General features: G+C 36.9%; 1 protein-coding gene across 2 annotated transcripts; it reads left to right on the plus strand.

Moving 5' to 3' along the window:
• The first annotated feature begins 532 nt into the window (after positions 1–532).
• Positions 533–25,833, plus strand: LOC132271203 (homeobox-DDT domain protein RLT3). 2 transcript variants are annotated; one of them, XM_059772512.1, is made up of 16 exons: positions 533–999; positions 3,483–3,670; positions 3,814–4,167; positions 4,340–4,396; positions 4,476–4,692; positions 4,832–4,932; positions 7,638–7,724; positions 7,869–8,000; positions 14,439–14,579; positions 15,389–15,511; positions 15,658–16,116; positions 20,060–20,479; positions 20,622–21,239; positions 23,363–23,467; positions 24,182–24,407; positions 25,384–25,833. In XM_059772512.1, exons 1-16 carry the CDS (start codon positions 798–800, stop codon positions 25,401–25,403), a joined length of 3,450 nt encoding a protein of 1,149 aa, XP_059628495.1. In that variant the 5' UTR covers positions 533–797; the 3' UTR covers positions 25,404–25,833. The 2 variants fall into 2 exon arrangements, with proteins under 2 accessions (XP_059628495.1, XP_059628496.1); XM_059772513.1 differs by having other exon boundaries at positions 3,814–4,161.
• Positions 25,834–26,072: the final 239 nt, after the last annotated feature.

Genomic DNA, 26,072 nt, shown 5'->3' on the forward strand with positions numbered 1-26,072 from the left:
TTTAGGAGTTTCTTTTCAAATTTGTCGGACAATATTTGCCAGGCAATACTTAGGTCAACAATTTTCTTGCGTTGATCAATAACAAATGAACATATTATCTTTAATTATAAAATTTTAAAAAATTAAAAAATAATATTAGTAAATATGTATACTCTATCATTTTTAATTTAGTAATTAAAGATATATCCTTATCATTTTTTATTTGGTAATTAAATAGAATATATTCATTTGTTCAGAGTCCATTTTTATCGATGAAGACTTGAGTATTACCAGAGCTTAAATAATGAAATACAAAAAAACATATCATCTTGAATTACCAAATAAGAGACGGTAAATACGAACTTACCAAATAAAAAAAATATAGTGGTTTGATAAAAAAAAATATAGTGTTGTCGTTTAAGCTATCAATAACGTGAATAAAAAGGGATGAGGTAAAACCGGTTCCTCCAGAGCCGGTCGGTACCGGTTTGAGCCGATTGAGTGACTGGACCCGGTTTAACAGAGATATTTTTGGAACAGACACAACGATAATGAAAAAGAAAAACAAAAAGAAAAAAATGTTAAAATCCCAACAAAACCCAAAACCCTATTTCTTAAAACCTTTCTTCTATCTGTCTCTCATTTCTAACTCAACACAGAGTGAAGTCTTATCTGACCACTCCTCTTCATCACCCAAACTCCACAACCCTAATCTCTCTCTATCTCTACTATTTCTCTCTCTACACCTATCATTTCCATATACAATTTGAACATTTGGTCGATGACAACCCACTGATTGTGTCCTTGGTCGATTGACAATGCCGACGAAGCAGCGATGCCGAAAGAACCTCGATTCTCCTATTGAGACCGCAATTATGAAGAAGAGAAAGAAGAAGAAACTCAATGAAGCCATTTTTAGTACGGACCATATTCTGAAGAAGGTGTTCCGAAAAGATGGTCCTCCACTCGGTTTCGAGTTCGATTCTCTCCCTTCCCAGGCTTTTCTCCTTTGTCAAAAAGGTATTTGTGTATCTTTTTCATGTTTGCTTATGGAAATCAGATTTAATTGTTGTTTATATATGTGGTGACTATCATTGAATTCTAATTGATTTGAAGTTATCGTGGAAATGATTTAGCAACTTTGAACAGAACATTTTCGTGAGGATTTGTAGTGAAAAATTGAATTTTATGTATAAATAATTATTTATTACATTGGTATTTGCTCAGCCACCGTTAGTTCAAGTTTCTATGGAGTCTTCTTCGCCTATGTTGGACAGTATTCCATTTTGGAGCATGTTTTGATGGTGGAAAGAGCACGGGAAAAGTTAGGATCCTTTGGGTCACTTTACTCCGAACTGGATTGTGTGCGTGTGTGGGTGGACAGTGTACGGAAAAATTAGGATCCTTTAGGTCACTTACCTCCTAATTGGATTGTGTGTGTGTGTGTTTTTTTTTTTTTTTTTTTTTTTCACAGTAAATTGAGGAATCTCTGCTATAATAATAATTATTATTATTAAAATTTCAGTATATATTTGAAGTTCATTTATTTTGTTTTGTATTCGACACTTGTTACTAAAATGTCCTATCTTGCCAAATTTAACACATTTTATGATTTTATTCGTTGCGTTGTTTATAATATTTTGAGGATTATGGGGTTTTTATTTTATTTTATTTATTTATTTTTATAGGTTTTACATGTAATACATTTTGAGGTTTTAAGATTTTGTTTTGATTGTGGTGAGTTAAATTTTCTATATCCAAATTGTTCACATACTGTTCCTAATTCTTTTATAGTGGATAAATTTTCTCTTCTCAATTGTTCTTTAAGTTTGAGATCTGTGCAAATTTATTATCCTTCTGCATTGATTGTTATTACTAAATCTCCATATGTTATTTTATCATAAGGGATTTGACCGTCATATTGTTCTCTAAGTTTGGTTCTTACCTTTCACCAAATAAATTTGGGAGACCAGTTATAAATTTTGATTTCCAAAAGGCTTGGTTACAATCATCTTTTGTCATAACTTTTGTTAAAAATATATCCTTGTACCATCTATATTCACTAAGTTTTTTGCATCTTTAAGGTTGCTAATAATTCTGAAGTCATATCTCTTAATTTTGAAGGATCACCTATAAAATGTTTTGCAATTGAGAAAACTAGTTTGGCCACAGAATGTTTTTCATTTTCACCATCTTCATCTTAAATATATGTCCCATCAAAATTTAAAGTCCACTAGAATTGAAAATGAAATAACAAATATTCAAAAATCAATAGAAGAAAATATTTGTTCAGAACTTCCTAATGCTTTTTAGGAAAGAAAAAGACGTATGGTATTTTTACCATACTAAAGATTTTAACGTAATACCAACCAAAGCCGGACCAATTCAATTGAATCAGGAATTGTTACAACACTTGAAAAACAAGATTTAATTAAAAAAGGATTAATAAAAAAAGTACATCCCCATGGTCTTGATCTAATATTACAATTACAATAATCATAAACAACGAATATAAAATACAAACTATCACTCTACTAGACTCTGACGCTGATCTTAGCTGCATTCAAGAAGGATTGGCTCCCACAAAATACTTTGAAAAAACAAAAGAAAGGCTGCACACAACAAGTGATTCAAAATTAAACATCAAATATAAATTAACTAATGCAAATGTTTATAATCAAAGTATTATCATCATCATCACCACCTTCTAATCTTTGTTTCACATTGGTCGACCTCAAAAGGTTATTGGGTTCTACTTCTATCCTTGGAAAAATGGTTTTTGTTATGTTCTTGAAATGATGTTTTGTGCATGGATCAATAAATGAATAGTAGAAAACCTCTTCTTTCATCTGTGTGGGAATGGGAATGTCGTTAGACTTGTATTTAACCTGATCTGTTGATAAGAGGGGACTACTAGTAGAATACCACCAGCTGTCCGGCCTGAATGGTATTTCATGCCACCTAATAACAAATAAGGGGAGGTGTTACAAACCCAGTTTTTGGATATAGATTTTTTTTTTTTGGCAGTAAAAAAAATGGATTCAGTAGTTGAATCTGGATTTTAAGCTGCTTTGGGGTGTTGCCTTCAAGTATTGGACTACTGACTTTAGTACCATGTTTGATATCCTGTTTCACAGGAAGGATTGGATTTTGTATATAAATGGTTTTTCGCTTTATGCCGTATTCCTGTCTCACATGCATGATGCCTTTAGTGGTAGCACAGCTATTTATGGGACAAATTCGAGGAAGACAGATGTCTTTTTCTCTTACGCTATGATATAAAGAGGAGCAGGAGTTTCATTTCCTAACTTTGTCTGCAAGCTTATATCTAGATTGGTTTATTGGGTAACAACAAACGTGTGGACGATTATTCAGTACTTTTTTCTTTCAATTCACTGTCCCCAGTGAGATGAGAACTTCTTAAATTGCTTTATGTTATTGAAGGACTGTGGAAATCAATTTATATTATATATAACTTAAATTTTACTCTTTTGTTTTTGTAGCACGACCGGGTACTAGAAATCCTCATCGTGCTTGCCAAGAAAACCAAAGAGCACTCAAAGGAAGAAAGGATTCTAGAAATCCTCATCATGCTTGCCAAGAAAACCAAAGAGCACCCAAAGGGAGAAAGGTTCCTAGAAGTTCTCCTCCTGCTTGCCATGAAAATCAAAGTGCAGTCAAGAGGAGAAAGGTAATGGAACTAGATTTGTAGCTGGAAATCCCAAAATTTTGGCAAGATGTTTTTGTGTGAAGTGCCATCAATTATCACTCTCTTTTTTCAGTTCCAGTTATTTTTATTTTTTTCATACTTGTCTTCACATGTTTCTTTCTTAGGTTTCTGAGCCTAACATCTTGGACCACCAAGCTTGTAATAAGAGTGCTCCGGTAAAGAAACATGGTATTGGGAAAGGTATGATGACAGCTTTTAATAAGGGTGCTCCTGTAAAGAAGCATGGCATTGGGAAAGGTTTGATGACAGCTTTTAATAAGAGTGCTCCTGTAAAGAAACATGGTATTGGGAAAGGTTTGATGACAGTTTGGAGGGCAACGAATCCTGGTGCTGGAGATTTCCCTACTGGTGTTGACTTTACTGAGAGAGATTGCACTGGTGTTCTTCAAATGTCAACTTCTACATCACAAAAGCCACCTAAAAGGGGGAAAAAATCGCGGCAACAACGACCCGTAATGGTTATCCTCAAACTCTTATTCATATATATATATATATATATATATATTGGCCAAAAATGCTATTTTGCTGCCCTTGCGGTTATTTGAGCAAATGTATCTGCTTTGACCCTTCAATCAATTAATCATATTATTGCTTCCAGAAAGATGATAACAGTAATTCTTTCATATACAGAAAAGATTGGGAAACAAACAACAAAATAAGAGGAAGCCTCCCATAAGAAGCAAAAGGGTAATTATGTTATAGTTCTTATATCTATGAAGTTTAGACTAGCAGCTGTAGTAACTTAGATTCTTCATTATGATTTAAGGTGGAATGTAATATAATTGAGGAGCAGAGGCAGCCACGCAAGGAAAAATGTGAACTTTCTCTGGAAGGAGTGGGAAGTCAAGAAGACCTCGATCAATTTACAAAACTAGTGGATGATGAGGAGCTGGAGCTGAGAGAAATACAAGCAGGAACGAATCCATTAACTTGCTCTGCTCATTTCGCTACCAATGGATTGCACAGTTGTTCCCTTTGCAAAGGTTGGTTTTGATATTCTGTATTTTAAAAGAACTCTACTACTTTCTCTAAAGTATGTATGTTCTTTGTTGATGCATTTGCAAATACTAGAAGTCATCTTGTGAGGATTTTATTTTTATTATTATTATTTACTTCTTCCAGATTTGCTGGCCCAGTTTCCTCCAAATTCTGTCACGATGAAACGACCATTCTATATGCAACCATGGGAATCTTCTCCAGAGCTTGTCAAGAAACTGTTTAAGGTTCACAAAGCAAACACCATTCAATTTTTATTCCTTTTAGTGCTTCTGATTTCTGCAAATGCAAGATTTATCATACATGGATGATGGTGGTGAATTTTTGTTTCTCTTGCATTGAATTTCTCAATTTCTTTCTTTGGAAAACTCGTTTACAATGATTCCCACTTAGGTTATGCTTGACATACTGTTTCTTGTTCGATCATGTTGCCCATCAACTCAGTTTAATCCTACTAAGGCTTCTTTCGAGGGAAAACTCATCATGTGAATTGCATTTTTCATCTGATTTTTGTATAAAATATCCCATGAAATTATTGATTTCCTTATTGTGGATCTTTTTGTTTTATCACATGGTGTGACACAACCTATGTGCTTATAAGTATTTGGTTTGTATTCTCATGGCTCTTTGTTTTTGAAAAATTATTCAGTGTACTTATTGGATTAGATCTTCTATGTAAATCTATATTCTTAGCCATTGTTAATGATTCTGATGTGTTAATCTGGAAATAGAGGGATGAGTTGCTTTCTTGATAGATAAGTCTTAGGTATTTGATTTAAGAAGTGATGTGACCAAGGTTGAAGATCTATTTTTGGATGCAGAATGGTGATGATAAAGTTCTTATAATTAGGTGATTTAAGGGGGTTGATTTTACCAGGTTTTTAGATTAGAAAGGGTCAATTATATTTTACCAAAATTTTAGTGTCATTAATTTCTTTGTTTTTGTTTTAATTTTTTTTTAATATTATAAGAGGATCTGGTAGGGTTTTGTAGATTATATAATTTATATTTTTATCAAGATTGAATTTCTTATGAGAGAAGTTACTTGGGAGTATAGTAATATAAGATCAAGGAAAGTTAATTGGAGGTACTTTAGGCTCAGGTAATTAAATTTAGGAACCAAGAAAGCTTAGAAGCTTATATGTAGTGTGATAGGTGATTTAGGTGTAATTTTTGGACTCGGATCATATATCCTCATTTGAATGTCTTTTGTTTTTTTTCAAACGTCCCGTAACTTGTTGAATTCGAGCCTATCATGCTGGAAACTGGAGATTACTTGCTCAAAATCAATTATGCAAATTCACATCCTTGATAACTAACAAAATCCTTATCAAGAGGAATGTGATGAACTAACAAAATCCTAGCCTTGGATATCCTATTCCTTGAGAAAAAGAAAAAAACACATGAAAAGGAAGCATGTGAGAAGAAAAAGAGAAAGGTAGACAGAAGAAATGAAATGCTTGGCAATTAAATTCTAGAGGACAAGCATACTCTTTGTTTTGGCTTGGAATTGAAGGGAGCAAAGTGCAATTTTCTAGCACCAAGTTAAAAGGGATCACACAAGCGGTAGGCAAAACCTTAGTGGGATGAAATGAAAACTCTCTTAGTGGGTGGTTCCTTCCTATGTGCTTTGAGCAGCGTATATTCATGAAATGTCATTCCCTTCATCAAGGGGGTGATAGTGTTGATTACTTGATTACACACCGTCCATGAGTGAGGGCGCTTATGAGGCAAACGATGGTTCGCATCAAAATGAAGATCCGAATTATGAATTATTCCTGACCTAGCTGGATGTAAACTATGGATTATGGAGGAGGTATGTGAAGTTAAATGTCACAGATTGAAGAAAAGTGACCGTGCTTCACAAATTGCTAGTTACTAGTTGCTTAATCATCTTTATTTTCAGTGTTATTTATAGATTTTATTGAGCGTATTGGAACTTGAAATTCCATGCCTGATGAATTCGTGTTGCATCATATGTAGGGGACCTTTCATTTTTTCCCCAGATCACACACACACACACACAGTCACACACAAGAAATGATGGTGACCTTTTTTTTTTCTTTGAAATATTCTTAGCATTAAGGGTAAAAGTGGCAGAAATAAAGCAAATTTAAGCAGAGTGTCCACAAAATATCACCCCTTTTTGATCTTTTTTCTTTCTTTCTTGACAAGTAAAGTATATTAAAAAGCTCTCAAATGGGGAGTGTGCCCCTATATCATCTCCTTTTGATTTAAAAATTAACCATTGATGCAAACTCTGTGCTGTGCTCTTGTTTGACAATCAGTTGAAGCATGGGTTGAATATCATTTTATTGTCTAAATGTAGAAGCATTTAAACAAAATGTTATAGCAGAAAGATCTATTTCTTTCTTGTCTTATCTAGATAAAGTTCTTCATTAACAGATTGGGCTTACTCATAACGTAATGGATTGTGATGCCCTGTTGATGGTTCATCTCTAGTTTAAATGAAGAATGTCATTATCGATATACCTGGAATATTTTTATCTGAACTTAGTCTTCAATTGCTAAAATTGTCGGAGCTGAAAAGAGAACTGCTGCTTTTTACGGGAATTGATGTGGACTACTACCAACACAACTTCTATATAGCTCATGATTAACATAAGATCTATCATAAAGGTGCTGTAATATACTAATTTATCTGTACCAGAGTCGGTATGCTATTGTTTCAATATCGTTTGTCCATTCGAAGGTTTTAAGTTTTCTCTATTTATGATTTATTAGGACACTTTACCACAGATAAATGGTATGTCCCAATCAGTAAATAAGCTTTATAATGCTTAAGCATTTTTCTTTATTGCTGTACAGGTTTTTGCGTAGGATTCAATAGTGGTAGTGCGTTCTGCTCTTGATTGTGATTTTTATGTTATGTTGAATTGTCTTTCTCAGTATGTGCTGAATTATCTGGCAGGTCTTCCATTTCCTTTATACATATGCTGTTACGATTGATGTATGTTCCTTCACCCTGGATGACTTTACTCAAGCATTTCTTGACAAGGTTATTTCTCATTTCTTAAAGTTAATTTATAGTGTTTTCTACTTGGCTAGCTCAAAAATATGTAAGAGCTAGTTGCTGCCCTTTCATTTAAGTGGTAATAGATTGGCCATTGCTAATTATTCTTTCTTTGCTCATGGCTCTTAGGATTCATTATTACTTGGAAAAGTTAACATGGCCCTTCTCAAACTTCTTTTGTCTGATGTTGAAACGGAGCTTGGTAATGGATTTTTCCCTCATGCAAGCAAAAATTGCAAGTTCCTTGGGTTGCTTTGCTCAGTAAGTATAAGAAGTTATAGCCTTCAACAACAATTTGGTTGATGGTAGTGCATTTTATTCAAATTCTCTTGTCATGTTGCTGCAGTTTCTGAGGGCTTTAAGAATTTACTTCAGCATTTTAGTTGTTATCTTTTATATTAATTATTAAAATTTTGGTATCAGCAATACATTTAAACATTTGCACAAAATATTGATGCATATTAGTTGGGCCTGGCTTGAGTGAATTGTTGTGTTATCAATTGGTTTAAGTTTAATTTGAGTTAACAACAATGAAGACACTGTCATTCCACTTGGCTCTTTGACAAATGTATAAGAGTGCCTCTGGATGAAGAATTTCAATGTATTTGAGAAATTCTAAATAAAATGGATTTAAAAGCTGCATATTTGCAAAATGTGTTGCTAGGATAAATTAATGAATTCAAGGTGTATGTTGTTCGCTCTATGATCAAAAGGATACAATTCCAATTTTGTTGGTCAACATGAAAGTTCCTATTTTGTTTACCATGTTTTTTTGAGAAATGGTACCCATAATATTTTTTAATCCATCTTCATTCTTTAATATACCCAAAACCATTGATACCATTACATCTAATTTTTAGGAATTTGATTATAGGAAAAAATTTGAAATAAACAATATTAAAATAGGTTAGTGAATGTCATAATAGAAATGGTTATGGTGATGCAGTCGCTGGGTGTAGCACAGAGGTGACAGAGCAAATGTGGTTATTGGAATTGTGATCTTTTTCTTCCTTACAGCACCTCCAAGATATAGTGATCTTCATATTTTAACTACTGGATTACTAAATTTGGATTTTTATTAATTTTTAATGAATTATGTCGAATCTACAAGCGTGGTTTAATTTGGGTAATTTGGGTGATGTGTTTCTTTTTTCTTCTTTTTTTAAGTAAGATTTCATAAATGGCGCTCAAGAGGGGATCACTCCCACAAGAATACACTAAACACCATAGGCAACAGCTAAAGCTTTAAGCTAACCACTAAATCCAAAAGATCCCCCAAAGATTTACAATCACGCCCGTTAACCCCAAAAAAGAAGTATACAGTATACTGTATTTGAGAGACCAAACGGGAGTCTCCTCTTCCTCAAAGGATCTCTTAATTTTCTCATGCCACAAACCCCACCATAAACAAAGGGGAGTGGCCCTCCAAACATCCCTGGCTTGACTCTCCACTAGACATCCCTGGCTCGGCTATCCGTAGCAAGAAATGCTTAATAATATTAACTTTCACTACTTTTTGTGTGTGTGTACATATGAACATAGAGATGAAGTTACCAAAGTGAAAAGTATTTTCAAACAATATCACTGTCTTAATATCATATGAGTACAAATTAAAGGAGGGTAGACCTACTAAGAACTAGTTTGGGAACGTGGAAATTTGACTCACCATCAAGCTTTTGTCAGCCAAGTTCAAAAAGAGGAGATCTAGGTTAGAGTTGATAAATACGACCCAAGTTAATTAAGAGGAGATCTAGGTTAGACTTGACAAGTTATTTAAGAGGAGATCTAGGTTAGAGTTGATAAATATGACCAAGTTAATAAAAGAAAGAAAATTATAAAGGAAGGGTAGAATTACCATTAAACACAAAGTAGTTTGGAAAGCAAAAAATGACATCAAATTTTCGTTAGTTGACTTCAAAGGTGAGGTCTAGGTTAGAGTTGATAAACATTACCCAAGTTAATAAAATAAAGGAAAAAATATAAAGTGGGGTTGGAATTTACCATTAAATGGAATATCCAAGAGTCTTGATTAAGATTTGTTGTTAGTTTATTTTTTATTTTTTGATTAGTAAAATATCATTAAAAGTTGCTCGAAAGGGGAGTGCATGCCAATGACAACTATGCAAAAGAATACCACCTTATAACCTCATACAATCCAAAAACAAATTCCATAAACGCCTCTACAGTACGCATCCTCCCTGTAACCCAAAAAAGAAGATAGCTTAAAAGATGGCCTGTTTCTTTCATACCACAAACCCAGCATATACAGTAAGGACCAGACCTCCACGCGTCTCGAGCATGTCTCCCCATTGTCCATCCCCTCCAAGACGTACCCAAAGAAAGTCCAGATGTCCATGACAATTGGGCAATGCAAGAGAAGATAACTCACTGAATCCTCGTCCCTCTTACACCTCTTCCTCAAGTTGTCGAGCATCAAAATCCTTCCCAAAGCAATTTTCCACCCAAAGAAAGCCACCTTGAGGGAGTTTTTGTTCTCTAGATCGCTTTTCAAAACAGAATGCTACTGCTTCCTCACCCTAAGCATGATATAAATTGATCTCACCATAAATCCCCCAAGACTGGAACCCACCCAACTCCACTCATCATCCCCCTCCATAGCCACAACCTGTTGATAAAGCAAGCTGAAAAAAGCTAGCACTTCCTCCTTCTCACAGCAAGGTGTTTCTTTCTATCATTTGTTGTTGTTGTTGTTGTTTTGGGTCTTTAATCCATCCTTAGATTGTAGTTTGTCACAAGGTTAGAAAATACAAATCAGCCGATGTGATTACGCAATGTGGTTATGGGCCAATATAGCAATGAGAATAAATATCATGGCCATATTCGCTAGTCTGGTCACTGGTGCCTAACTGTTTTTCTTGTTAGTAAGAAGGCTACATTGGCCATTCTGGCCTGTTAGAACCTCTTAGTTTATCACTACATGTGAATCTGGAGTCTGGTGCCAGTACTGTTTTTCCGGTTCGTGGCAATGCTACACCTAGCCATACCGGCCTATTAGAACCTCTTAGTCTATTACTACATGTGAATCTGGTGGGTATTCCAAATCATGTCAAAGCCATATATGCAGAAGTATGACGGTATGACATCTTATGTTGTTTTTTTGTATATGCGTGTGATTTCTGTTTTTGATTCTGAATGGTCATGAGAAGTAACGGATATTCCAAATCATGTCAAAGCCATATATGCGGAAGTATGACATCTCATGTTATTGAATTGTAGCATCGATGGATATGATTGTTTTTGGATATGTGTGCGATTTCTGTTTTTTGATTCTGAATGGTCATGAGAAGTTATAAAAATGATGTCAATCAGGGAAATAGAAATAATAAGTAGGTAAATAATAGATGGGATTTCATGCCAAATCAACTTGAGAGTCAATACAAGTTGTGCAGACCACTTTGGCTCGTCCTTTGTCGGATCATGTTCCTTTGATGTTGGATTGTGGTGGGCTGCGAAGTAGAAAGTCCCCTTTCAGATTGGAAAATATGTGGCTTCGGGCTGAGGGTTTTTTGGAGTGGGTCCGATCTTGGTTGTTGCCCCGGGGGGGGGGGGGGGGGGGGGGGGGGGGGTGCGGGGGTGCGGTAATCTGGCTTGGAGGAAGAATCGGTTACTTTCTGAAATTGCTGAAATTGATAGGATGGAGGGTCAGGGTCTTTTGCTTGTTCCCTTGAAGCTTAGGAGAGTGTAGTGTCAGGCAGAGTTTGCTGAGATCGCTGTTATGGAGGAGATTTCGTGGAGGCAAAAATCTAGAGTTTTGTGGCTCAAGGAAGGCGACAATAATACAAAATTGTTTCATAAATTTGCCAATGCTTATAGAAGGGGCAATCATATTGGGAGGATTCGGGTGGATGGGGAGTTGTTTTGTAAGGAGGAGGAGATTTGTAAGGGTTTTGCTGATTTCTTTTTGAGTTTGTTCACTGAATCAGCTGGTTGGCGTCCTTTGCTTGCAGGACTTCACTTTGACTCTATTTCGAGTGAGGAGTGCTCTGTTTTGGAAGAGCCCTTTTCGGAAGAGGAAGTTTTGGCTGCTTTGAAGAGTTGTAACGGGGATAAAGCCCTAGGGCCTGATGGTTTTTCTATGAGATTCCTTTTGGAGTGTTGGGAGGTGGTCCGTGAGGAGGTGATGGGTTCTTTTCATGCTTTCTATGATTAGGGTTCTTTTGAGAAGAGTTTGAATGCCACCTTTATTGCTCTTATTCCGAAGAAGGGAGGGGCGATGGATGTTCGGGATTTTCGCCCTATTAGTTTGGTGGGATGTTTTTATAAGTTGGTTGCTAAAGTCTTAGCTTCCAGGTTGAGAAAGGTTTTGGATGGCGTCATCTTTGATTCTCAGAATGCCTTTGTGGGAGGTAGACAGATTTTGGATTCAGTCCTTATTGTGAGCGAATGTGTGGACTTCCGTTTGAGTAGTGGGGTTCCGGGCGTTTTATGCAAGCTGGATATTGAGAAAGCGTATGATCATGTGAGTTGGAGCTTCCTCTTCTACTTGTTGGAGAGAATAGGTTTTGGTGGGCGTTGGAGGAGATGGATTCTATTTTGCATTTCTAGTGTTTTGTTCTCTGTCCTCGTGAATGGGGCTTCGCTCGGTTTTTTCTCTAATTCGAGGAGCTTGAGACAAGGGGATCCGCTCTCTCCTTTCTTGTTCCTTTTTGTAATGGAGGCTCTTAGCAGATTGATGAAGAGGGCTGTGGAGTTGGGTTTTTTGGGAGGTTTCCTGGTGGGCAGGGATGTTGCTAGTCAGCTGGAGATCTCCCACTTGATGTTTGCTGATGACACTTTGGTGCTTTGTGATGCTGATGCGTCCCAACTGAGATATTTGAGATGTGTTTTGATTTGTTTCCAAGTTGTTTCTGGCCTCAAGGTGAATGTCGGTAAGAGTGTTCTTGTGCCTGTTGGGAATGTTCCTGAGATTGAGATGTTTGCTTAGATTCTTGGCTGTCGCACTGGTTCTTTTCCTATTTCCTACTTAGGGTTGCCTTTAGTAGCCTCTTCGAGATGTGTGGGGAGGTGGGATCCTGTTGTGGATAGATTTGAAAGCAGGTTGGCGGGGTGGAAAAAGCAGTACCTCTCAAAGGGGGGCAGGGTCACGTTGATTAGGAGCACCCTTTCTAGCCTCCCCACTTATTTTATATCCCTCTTTCAGATTCCTTCTTCGGTGTTGGGGGGGGGGGGGGTTCGGTGGGATCAAGTGTGTCGTCCGATTCGGAATGGAGGTTTAGGGTTAAGGAGGTCGTTGCCTTTTAATAAGGCTCTTCTTGGAAAATGGCTATGGAGGTTTGGGAATGAGAGACATTAGCTATGGAGGAGAGTTATCGCGAGTAAGTTTGGGGAGAACAGTGGTGGTTGGAGCTCTCTTGAGGTGTGTGGTCCTTAGGGGGTGGGGGTTTGGACTCTCATTCGGAGGGGGTGGGATGTTTTTTGTAGGCATGTTCGTTTTCGGATCAACGATGGTAGGAGGATTAGATTTTGGGAGGATCTTTGGTGCGGGGAGCTTCCCCTTGCTCTTGCTTTCCCTCGGCTTTATAGGATTACTTCTCACAGACATGCCATGGTGGTTGACTGTTATCACTTCGATAACGGGTTATTGACTTGGGATGTTCAGTTTAGAAGACACTTTCAGGACTAGGAGATTGAGGAGGTTTCTCGTTTTTTGGAGATTTTGTATCGCCAGGTGATCACAGTTGGGGATTCGGATGGTTGGCTTTGGGTTCCTAACTCTCAGGGTTGTTTTGAGGTTAGGTCATTTTTTAGGTGCCTTTCGGTTTGTGATGGAGGCCCTTTCCCCTAGAAGTCTATTTGGCGATCTAAGGCTCCCCTTAAGGTTGCCTTTTTTGCGTGGACTTCTGTCCTGTGCAAGGTTTTAACGCAGGATAATTGGAGAAGGAGGAATCAGGTGGTGGTCAATCGTTGTTATCTATGCTTGTGTGATGAGGAGATAGTTGATCACCTTCTTTTACATTACAGCATGGCCAGAGACTGTTGGGATTTGATGCTTGGTTTATTTGGGATCCATTGGGTTATGTCTCGTTCTTCTAGAGGATTGATAGAGGCTTGGAGAGGCGTTTCAGTTGGGGCTCTCGTGCAGGATGCTTGGAGGGCGACGCCTCTTTGTCTTTGGTGGTGCATTTGGCTTGAGAGAAATCGGAGATATTTTGAGGGAAAGGAGAAACCTGTTTCTATGCTTAAGTTCTCTATTATTTTCACTCTTTTTTGTTGGGTTTAAGGGAGAGACTATAGATCTTTAGAGGAGATTTTTGTTTTTTTGGGCCTCTTTGAAGGTTTGGGGCGCCTTTGGCCCTTTTGTTTCCTTTGGGTTCCGCTCCCCTTTTGAGCATTTTCAATAAAATCTTACTTATAAAAAAAAAAAAAAAAAAAAAAAAAAAAAAAAAAGGTCAATACAAGGGTTAATAACCTAAATAATTATGTTTTTATATGTCATTATATTCACTGAAAATTATTGAAGAATTAATATGTGACAATTAGGGTCAGAATGTGTGTATTTTTGCAGGAACTAATGAAATTCCTTTCCCATTGCCGTATTCCTTATTGAATGAACATATACAAAATAATGAAATGAAAAGGACACAACTATCTTTTTACCGAACTCATCTTCATTTTTTTTTTTGATCTTTTTTTTCGTAAATATATATTTATGTTTCTTTCTTGTTCATGAATTGACAGATTGAGCATCAAGAGTTTGTTGTGGAGTGCTGGAAGAAATCACTAAACCCCCTGACTTGGACAGAAATATTGCATCAAGTATTTGTTGCTGCTGGTTTTGGTTCAAAACATGGTACATTGCGGAGGGAATCTCTTAATACGGTATTCAAAATTTAAACATTTATTCATTAAATTAGCGTCATCTATTTTATTGCTTTTTGGTAAAGGTATAACCTACCCCCTCCTCTCCCAACATTTCTTCCAAGTGACGAACATGCTAAGAAGCATATGTATTTTTTGAAAGGTGACTAAGCACACACTTTTTGGCACATGGTTGACACATCTCGGCCTATTCCATAATACGAACTTGGGATATTCAAGTTCCGAATTAAAAAATCTTCCTGCACTTGTTGGACACTGCATAACTCTTGACAGACACACACCTTGGACATTGTGAAGAATTCTCTTTAGTTGTTTAGGAAAAATGTAACCATAAAAAAAGTTTATTCAAATTTACAAAAAGTTTGACCAAAAAACAAAACTAATATACATGAAGATTTTAATCATAGTGATGGTGCGAGGAGGAAAGGAGTTTGTATAATTATATCTAGACACACACTAAAACTTCGACCCTTTTAGAGGTTAATCCATGGACAAAGTTCTAGCCATTTTCTCAGAAAAATTGACCCTGCTTTCTGTAATGCAGCTTGAGTTCATTCTACTGTGTCCTACTTTAAAATTTTACTACTTTGACTTGTTTGTATCTTGTATCATCTTCTTATCCATGCAATAAGAGACGAGGCAATTTGGTAATCTCATTTTAGTCATTCTTTGGACCTTCGTAGCAAGGTTGTTGTTATGTTTGAGTTTTAGTTTACTGCAAACTCATTAGGTTAGTATGCTACTGACAGTTGTTATTTAAGTTTGCAAAAGTCCTTTTAAGTTGATGTTTCTTCGGTTGTGTTTTTCAGGAAGCCAATCGTATGGTAAAGTTTGGCTTAAGTCCTGGTAGTTTGAAGGGTGAATTGTTTGGTATCTTGTTAGAGAAAGGAAATAGTGGGTTGAAAGTTTCCGAGTTGGCGAAGTTTTCACAGGTAAGTTATTATAGTATGAAGTTCATTTCTTTAAGAGGAAGGATATGACTTGTTTGCTTTTATCATTATCATCATCATCTGGTTGAATTTGATCAAATATTGTAATTCCAATTCTTTTAGTGACATGTGCTTGTTTTGTGATGAAGATTGTTGAATTAAATCCTGCTGCTACAGCAGATGAACTAGAATTTTTAATAAGCTCGACACTTTCAAGTGACATTACCTTATTCGAGAAGATATCATCCTCCGCATATCGTGTACGTTTTAATTCTATCATAGAGGAAGCTGAAAATTTTCAATCAGATTCCGAGGACTTTGGAAGCATTGCCGATGAATCTAGGGACAGCGGTCAATACAGCAGTGCTGATGATTCTGAGTGTGATTCCGGAGCTTCCAGTCCGGCTAAACTTAAGCGAAGCAGCCGTTCTATAAGTGGGAATAACATGTTGAAAGTATATACTGAAATCGATGAGAGCTATCCTGGGGAAGTATGGTTGTTAGGGCTGATGGAAGGTGAATATTCAGATTTAAGTATTGAAGAGAAGTTGAATGCCTTAGTGGCTTTGGTTGATCTTGTTAGCGCTGGGTCCAGTATCAGAATGGAGGTAATCCATTTATTTCTTTTTCTTGTTATTAATTTAAAAGCCTTGCCTGTTTCTTTGGGTACAATTAGGTTTTTTGTTTATTAAAGTGCTCCTTCTGTGTAATTATCTCAAGTTGCTATTGTGACTGAGTTATCATTCTAGCTGTCGGATTTGTCCCACACCTTTTTGTCAAGCTTTAATGATTATATTCGTGTTGTATCTGTTATAGAAGCAAGCTTTTTGAACATTAATTTTCTCCCCCAAATTATGTTCTCTAGATTGACGAAAGACGTTATCTTTGTTGTATGCTTTGCCTAAAAACTTTCATGTCTTATTTTGAATGCCAAAGTGACTGTATTTCAACTTCAAAAAAAGCTTTGAACTTCAGCTATTAGCTACCTGCCATCAACTTATTGTCTTCTTTATGTCATTGTTTGTGGGGGTCCATCATTTTGGTTTCCATTTAAGCTAGAAGTTATAGACTGTTCTCTCTTTCCTACCCTCCTCTCGCGGTCCCTGCATTTGCTTTTGAGCTTTTGTTTTAATTTTATCACGGGCAACGAGGATCTTCTTTCATGCCATACTTGCAACCTAAAAGTTGCTCATCTTTCGGGAGCTTACTGAGGAAATTGTGGTACTTTTGTTAGAAGTCCATTAAATTTGGGATACATCAATTTGCACATTTTGTGACCCTCACTTGCAAGTATATTATGAAGAAAGCTAGGTTAAACTGAATGCTAGTCCAAACTTCTATATCAAGTGAAGAGGGTTTTCCTAGGAAGCACGGACACGCTTAAAAGGGCAAAGAATCCGTGTAAGACACGTGTCGGGACACCGACACACACCAGACATGCCAAAAAATGTATTCGAATATTTTATATTTTCTTGAATATCTGGGCACGTGTCCAACACGACATGGATACATGTCCGACACGCGAGTCCCATTCTTGGGGATTTTTAAGAAAGTTTTAGTAACAATGATGAGTTGAAGTATAAATATTGGGAGTTGTTTAATAACTTTCAGCAATATGATGGTAATTACATAATTAATTAAAAGTAGTTGTTTTATAAAACAATTTTATATTAAAACAATTATATATTATCCTTATATTTTAGTTCAAGGTTTGAACTCTTGCAGAATCATCTTTGACTCTCTTGTTCTCCCACCACCCAAGCTTCGCTACCGGTGGATGGTCTTTCTCTTTTCTCTCTTCTTCTTCGTCCTCCTCTTTTCTTTCTTCTTCTTGTTCTTCACAGATCCTAGATACTTCTTTTTTTCCTTTCACAATAAATTTCTTTTTGCATTTCTTTTTCCTCTATTCCCCATGAACGCTTTTCTCTTCTATGGATTCTTACCTTTATTTTTAACTAAGGCCTAATTCTTATTCTAACAAAACCCAAATCCTTTTTTTTTTTTTTTTTTTTCCTATGGATTCTTACCTTTATTTTTAACTAAGGCCTAATTCTTATTCTAACAAAACCCCAATCCTTTTTTTTTTTCCTAGCATTCTTTCTCTTTTTCCCAGCAAAACACAATTTTTTTTCATTATGAGGATGTAAAAACTAATATTACTCTTAATTTCATAAAGTACAACATCATATATATATATATATATATATATTTATTTATTATTTACTGTGTCCCTGCCGTGTCTGTGTCCTAATTTTTCTGGATTTGCCGTATCGCCGTATCCGTTTCCGTGCTTCTTAGGGGTTTACTATGGTTATGAAATTTAGGTGGGAGGGTTTTTGAAAAACTTGAAACTAATCCTGTTCTCATAGTTCCAACAAAACTGAAACCTGTCCAATCTAATCAACTCGCCAAATCATTCCCTTTTTTTTTTTTTTTTTTTTTTTGAGAAGTAAAATTGTATAAAAGCACTCAAAAGGGGAGTGCATCCCAAGAGAACTACACAAGGCCAAATAGGGCCTCTAGACATTCAAGGAGCCCAAAAAATTGACCACCTCCTCTAAAGATCTATAATATCTCTCTACAACCTAACAAAAAAAAGTAGAAATAAGAGAGAACTTAAGCATAGAAATAGGAGTCACCTTTCCTTCAAAAGATCTCTTGTTCCTCTTGAGCCAAATACACCACCAAACACACAAAGGCGTATAACCCTCCAAACATCCTGGACTTGGGCCCCATTATACAACCTCTCCAAGTCTCAATCAACCCTTTGGAGGATTTAGGCATGACCCACATGACTCCAAACAAACCAAGCATCGAATCCCAACAATCTCTAGCTATGGTGCAATGCAAAAGGAGGTGATCCACCGTCTCCTTATCACAAGACACATGCAACAACAGTTGACCACAACCTGATTCCTTCTCCTCAAATTATCCTGGGTCAAAATCTTCCCCAAAACAGATGTCCAAGCAAAGAAGGCCACCTTAAGGGGAGCCCTAGATCGCCAAACAGTCTTCCACTGGAAAGAAGCCCCAGACTCCTCCGGAAGACACCTATAGAAGGACCGAATATCAAACCGACCCTGAGAAGCAGGGGCCAAACCAAACAATCAGAAACACCACCCGTGATTTCCTGACGATACAACATCTCTAAGAAACCAATGGCATCCTCAATTTCCCAATCCTGAAAATGCCTCTTGAAACGAACATCCCAAGACGATCTCCCGTTATCAAGCCGATAACAGTCAACCAACATGGCTTGCCTATCCATGGCAATCCTGAAGAGTCGGGGGAAAGCGCAAGAGAGCGGTCACCACACCAAACGACCTCCCAGAAACCGATCCTCCTACCATTCTTGAGTCGAAATCTAATGTGTTTAGAGAATCCATCCCACCCTTTCTGAATGAGTTTCCAAACCCCCACACCCCTGGAAAACATCCTTCAAGAGAACACCATCCTCCTCTCCCTTCCCCAAATCTACTCTCTACCGCCCTCCTCCAAAGCCTATGCCTCTCCACCCCAAACCTCCAAAGCCACTTCCAAGAAGAGTCTTATTAAAAGGCACCAATCTTCTAAAACCTAAACCTCCATCTCGGATTGGACTGCAAACCTGCTTCAAGCGAACCAGATGATGCTTGAAACCCCCCCCCCTGAAAATTTCGCTGCAATCTCTTAATTCTCTCAGCCACAGAAGAGGGAATCTGGAATAGAGAGAGAAAATAAGTGGGGAGGCTTGAAAGGGTGCTCTTAATCAAAGTGACCCTTCCTCCCTTGGAAAGGTACTGCATCTTCCATCTTGTTTGTCTCCTCTCGAATCTTTCCACAATAGGATCCCAGCAGCCCACACACCTCGAGGATGATCCAAGGGGTAGACCCAAGTAAGAAGTGGGAAAGGAGCCAACACAACATCCAAGGATATCAGCAAACGACGCAATCTCAGGGACCTCCCCAACTGGTACCAAAACGCTCTTCCCCACATTCACCTTCAAATCGGAGACAACTTGGAACCAAATCAAAACACATCTCAAATATCTCAGCTGGGACACATCTGCATCACAAAACACAAGAGTATCATCTGCGAGCATCATGTGAGAGATCTCCAATTGACTAACAGCATCCCTACCCACCCTAAAGCCTCTCAGAAAACCCAAATCCACAGCTCTCCTCATCGATCTACTGAGAGACTCCATCAAAATAAGGAACAAAAAAGGCGAAAGCGGACCCCCCCATCTCAAACCTCTCGAACTAGAGAAAATCTTGTCGGGGCACCATTCACAAGTATAGAGAATCGAGCACTAGAAAGTAGAAATAGAAATACAAAACTGAATCCATCTCCTCCATCTGAACGGATCTGATCTGAACGGTTCATTTGGTTGGGCTGGTATACCATTAGGTTTGTAAAATAATTCTAGTTTTAGATGTGTTTAACTCTCACATTTGGTTGCTATATTGGAGAATACAATATCTCAATTCTTCAGTTTATAATTGAATGCATAATGTTCTAGATCTGTTTTATAGGTTTACATTGACAAATGTGTCAAATTTTGTTTACAGGATCCGGTAACAACAATTGCAGAAAGTGTTCCCAATGTCAATTATGTTGGTTCTGGTGCAAAAATAAAGAGATCATCAATAAACCAACAGAACTTAAACAAGCCATTTGGAGGTCTGAATGGACAAGTGCTTGGTGTAAAAGAACTAAATACAACATCAGTTCTTCCCCCTGTTGATTCTTTAGCATCTATCTCAAAGACCCATGTGAAGGAGAAATCCTCTTGCAAAAGAAAGGATGCAAAAGAAATGGAAGCTGAGGATGATGTTCATCCTATGCAATCAATCTTTTTGGGCTCTGATCGTAGGTACAATAGATACTGGCTTTTCTTGGGCCCTTGTGAGGATTTTGATCCTGGGCACAGAAGGATTTATTTTGAGTCTTCTGAAGATGGTCATTGGGAGATTATTGATAGTGAAGAGGTGATTCTGATTCTCTTTTATGTTCTGAAATGTCAATTATTTCTGATTTTCTCTCTTGTTTGTTGTGAAATCTTTATTGTCCTTCTGTGCAGTGAATTTTGACTGTTTTAAATTTACCTGTTTGCACTTTCTCTTGTTGCAGGCTTTGAGTACCTTGTTGTCAGCTTTGGACTGTAGGGGCACACGAGAGGCTTTCCTTCTTGCATCTTTGGAGAAACGAGAAGCATTTCTCTGCCGTGCAATGTGCAGCATGCTGAATGATGCTGGAATTAGGCAACTGACGCTATCTGATCAATCTGAGCTGAATATGTCCAGAGAAAACAGTTCTTCACCAGTGTCTGATGTAGACAACAATCTTTGCATGACTGAATTAAGGAAAGATTTTCCAGCTTCTTCTGGTGCCATTGTTCTTGAAACTGGGAAGAAACGAGAACAGGAAAAGCAGAAATGGAGTCGCATTCAAGCGTTTGACACCTGGATATGGAATTCTTTTTATTCCAATCTTAATGCTGTTAAATATAGCAAAAGGTCTTCTCTTGATTCACTTAATAGATGTGAATGTTGTCATGATTTGTATTGGAGAGATGAGAGGCACTGTAAGACTTGCCATATGACATTTGAGCTGGATTTTGATCTGGAAGAAAGATATACAATTCATACTGCTACATGTAAGGACAATGGACACACTGATGCATTTCCGAAGCATAAAGTTCTATCATCACAGTTGCAATCTCTCAAAGCTGCAATTCATGCAATTGAGGTGGGCTCTCTCGTCTAAAGCTTTATATTCACTGCTGCATTACACACTCACACGTGCCCATACTGTGTTGTATGTCATACATTTCTTTCTTATCCTGTTTGAAAACACTTGAGTAACCCTTCGTTTGACCTTGCTCCAAAAGTCTTACTAGCCTGATCTTGGTATTTTTAAGATCTGGGTTGCACACACTGTTGCAACATCAATCCATGGGTAAAAAACCGAATTTACCAGCTCAATGCTCCTTCGTTTTTTTATGTACGAGTGTTATGAGAAATATCTAATAGGTCTTCTAGGCAGGCGTAGAAACACATTATATTTCACCCTGTTCACAATTGTCAGCATAATCATCATCCTTGTCTTTTATTTTTACACTATTGGTTTCAAATATTATGCTATCATATAACAATATATTATATATACTAATGTAGTGCATTGTTTGTAGAAAATTGTAAGCGCAAGTGTTAACTTTTGAAAATGAGCAATTGTGTTGGTTTCTAGTATATCGTGTGATTTTATATGAGTCACATGATTAGGGCTTCAAACGAAGAATAGCTAAAGTAAGTGCCTTGAGGATCCTTGATGAACAATGATGGCCATATATATTTTCTGGTTAGGTTGGATCACTTGATAGTGTATCACCCCAACAATCATCACCATATTATGCCATCACCCAAAAATACGACTTGGAATGCATGTTCCAAACATGATACATTTTATTCCAAATACTAATTTTAGTCCCAAAATTTTTCACCATCTTTTTTTTCCGTAGCTGTCTTTTTTTTATCTGAAACATAAACGAATAATGAATTGAAATATAATATAGCTTTATATGTGATGATTGAGGGAAGAGCCACAACATTTGTATCAATAGCTTCGTTGTGAGGTTTTATTCGAAAAACAGAAAAAGAAGGCTTAACTGATATACTAACTTAAACTATGTCGTTACATTTTTATTTCTATAAACAAATATCTAATGGTAGATAGCTTCAACATTTTAGGAACATTTTGGTTCCATAAATCATCTAACGTATTTTTTTAATTCCTTAAAAAAGAAAAGACTGTTACATTAAATAATGCTTCAATGCATTCCTAGGATATGCTTTGTTTAATTTTACCCAGTCAGTACCACATTTTTAGAGTACATGGTAAACAGTGTCCTTCAATGCATATCATCTTCCGTGTAACGTTGGGCGGAAGGGCTTGGATAATCGAAGTAGATTGTTCCTACTTGAGTGGGATGCTGAGAAGTGAATGGTTAAAATGCTTGCTAATCATGGTTAGCTTAATTGAGGATTCGGAGACTTATTGGTCGAAAGACAAGAAAGCATGGAACATAGAAATGAATGCACCAGGCTCCCGCCATTGCGGGCTCTGGGAAGGGTTAGGTGTATTTATCCTTACCTCTTCATGCAGAGTGCTGTTTCCTTGATTTGAACTTGTGACCTCCCAAGTCATAATGGAGCACCTTTACTGTCGCGCCAAGGCCCACCCTCAAAAATTACCACTAGGAGACCAGATGGCAAAAAAAGTTGAGAAAAGATGAAAAAGAAGATGAGATCAATCCCATCTCCTCTCCTCTTTCCCCCTCCATTGACATATAAGGTTATTAGCAATAAAATACGGTTCTACTCTTGCTTAATTAGAGCTAGAAAAGGTTTTTAGTAAAAAAACGGTTTAGTTAATTGTAAAAGAGTCGAGGCAGGATAAAAATGGAAACAACTGAATAGCTGACAATTGAATGGAAATTTTGGTCATTAAGAGGGATTTGTAGCCGATCACAAATAGTTGAGAGAATACTTAGTTGAGTTTGGCTTCAGTTTATTAGTGCACAAGATATGTATAATATGATTGTTTTAATTCAACAACTTTTTGGGGAGGCCTTCTTATTACTCATTTTCTTGGGAGTCTGACAATTTAATGGAGTATCTATATCCAGGCTTTGTATCAGTGCACAAGATATGGCTGACTAAAGTTCAACTTTAGTTTAGTAGTACACAAAATATACAACTGATTTATTACTTCAACACTTCTTCTTGGGCCTTCTCAATGATTTATTTTCTTGGGATTTTTTTTAGAACGTGGGCAATAAATGATGTTTTCTTTTATCTCTACTTTATGTGCAGTCAGTTATGCCTGAAGATGCCTTGGTAGGGGTTTGGACGAAATCTGCTCATAAGCTGTGGATCAGACGGCTGAGACGGACCTCGACTTTGGCGGAGTTTCTACAGGTCTTATATTGTTAAATTTTCCATTACGTGTTTGATTAATGTTTTTTTAAAGTAGGAACAATTTTCTGATTCATGTAATTAGTTCTTGGAAATCTGTCCTCAAGAGAGTGCAATACACCCCCCAAAAAAAAAAAAAAAAATGCAAAAAATACCTCTGCTATTTAGTGTGAATATAAATCCCTAACATTTGAAAATATGTGCAAATTGCACCCTAATATCTGTTGACCTTTTTGTAAAAACCCCAAAATACCCTTAACAACTGAAATTAGTGTTTATTTTTATTGTCTAAAAGACATTTTAGGTATTTCAGTTTTCAAATTGACAAAATGTCCTTGCTCGATTCATGTAATTAGTTCTTGGAAATCTGTCCTCAAGAGTGTACTAATTTTCTAAAGCATAAAGCGCAATACAAACCCCCCCCCCCCCCCCCCCCCCCCAAAAAAAAAAAACCAAAAATAAATAAATAAATAAAAAGTGCAAAAAATACCTCTGCTATTTAGTGTGAATATAAATCCCTAACATTTGAAAATATGTGCAGATGGGGGGAGTAGTATTTGCACTTTCTGTATATAACAGGATTTTATTTGCACTTTACCCTTATCTAAATTGCAGTTTTTATTTATATGCAATCTGTATATTTTTCAGGTTTTTATTTGCACTTTACCCTTATCTAAATTGCAGTTTTTATTTATATGCAATCTGTATATTTTTCAGGTTCTTGCTGATTTTGTTGGTGCCATCAATGGAGACTGGTTGTCGCAGTGCAATGTTGGTGTGGGAGCCGATTCTGCATTGGAAGAAACCGTTTCTAGTTTTTCTTCATTGCCCCGAACTTCATCTGCAGTTGCACTCTGGTTGGTAAAATTAGATGCATTGATTGCTCCTCATTTGGAAAGGGTTCATTCTAAAAGGAAACCGGAAACACGCACAAGATCCGAAGGTATGTCTTTTCCTCCTTTCAAATTTCCACATTGTCATTGTCTTAGTTTCATGAGTGACGCTTTATTTTGACCATATTCAGCCTGTGTTGGTAACTCGTCTCGTTATTGCTATAATCTTGGAAACTAATCTGGCAATCACATAGCAGCTGGTTCCTACATAATAGTTTTAGGAAACTGCTTCCTCTTTCTTTCATTTTAATTTTTCGGATGATGGATAAATGTTATTCTGTTCGCACATTTCCATATCTTAGTTGAATGAAAACTGCGGGGTAGATCACCTTTCAACCAGGGACGGACCCAGAAAATTATATTGAGAGAGAGCCGGGGGGGGGGGGTTGAAAAAGAACAAATTAGTAAGGTATATTAGTAAAAAAAAAAAATTCAAGGTGGGGATTGCCCCCCCTCATCTGTATGTAGGTCCGTGCCTGCTTTCAACCTTCTGTTATGGAGAAAGCAATTTTGTGACAATATTCATACTTTTTCTACCTATGTGTTTTCTTGAAACTTGCACGGTTAATTTATCTGCTGTGATATGGGAGAAGCACTACCCCCTCTGAACCAAATTGATTCTATGTTAAAGATGAAAAGAAATGAGGGTAAAAAAAAAACCACCTGAAGAGAATGATATGGAATATATGAAGTTGTGGGGAACAAGCTGTGGAACATTCCTCCGTGTATTTGATTGTAATTTGCCAGACTGCTTTAGCTACATGCCATGCTGATCCACCAGAAAAAAATAAGATGACATGTAGAAGTATATTTATGATTAAATTTTAGGTACGTAGAAATATGTTTGCTGCATGGGAAAATGAAACACCCTTGAGTTCCCTTAATATTTTGCCACCTTAATGACGTGCGTAGGTTTTTCTTTCCTAGAACTGCATTTACTCATTGCATCCTGTTTGTTTCTGTTACTGGTTCTGGCGGAGCTAACACTCTCGTGTGTGAAAATAAAAATGTTCATTCACTTCTCAGGTATGCGAGCTAATCAATAGACTACCATTTTTGCTCTGGGAGAGTGAACAAGAAGTAGCACATCACATTTTTGTTCAAAGTACCGCACACCCTTCATCTTCACTCCGTCATCAGAATCATGACTTGCTAATCAATCAAGCAATTGCAATCTTTCTTGGATTCCTATTACAAAAAATCATCCCCATTATAGTTGGCTCCTCAACGGAGAGGACAAAAGGTCAAATCCGAAGATTGTACAACTGTGATTTTGACTCTTCCCATTTGTTACAATTTCCTCTTCGTAAGTCAATTTGATTAATTAGTTGATGTACAGCAATAGATAGGGTTTTACAGAATATGTAGTATGGTATTGTTCGCCGGTGCTCGCCTCGCTCTTGCAGAGTCATTTGTAAGTAGAAAAGAATGCTACAGTCTCTTTGATGGCAGAGAAATAAAATTTTGTTGTGGTTAGTGATGTTTGCACACATTTTACATTATCCCAATTGTCATAGATTGTATAGTATATTGTTGTTATAATATACTTTTGGACATGTGAAAATAAGAGGAAAATGAGTTTACCATTTGCTATTCACAAGAGTGCTTCAATTACTTGTCCCCACTTTATACAGTAAGTAGTTGATGTATAGCAGTTATAAGTAATTTATGATAATTAATTTTGTCTAATAAACACTTCCTGTAAAAATTCATTC

This window comes from Cornus florida, unplaced genomic scaffold (genome assembly GCF_030987335.1).
Source record: "Cornus florida cultivar Cherokee Brave unplaced genomic scaffold, ASM3098733v1 CherokeeBrave_3.0.0_Hap2_Chr08, whole genome shotgun sequence".
Classification (NCBI taxonomy): Eukaryota; Viridiplantae; Streptophyta; class Magnoliopsida; order Cornales; family Cornaceae; genus Cornus; species Cornus florida.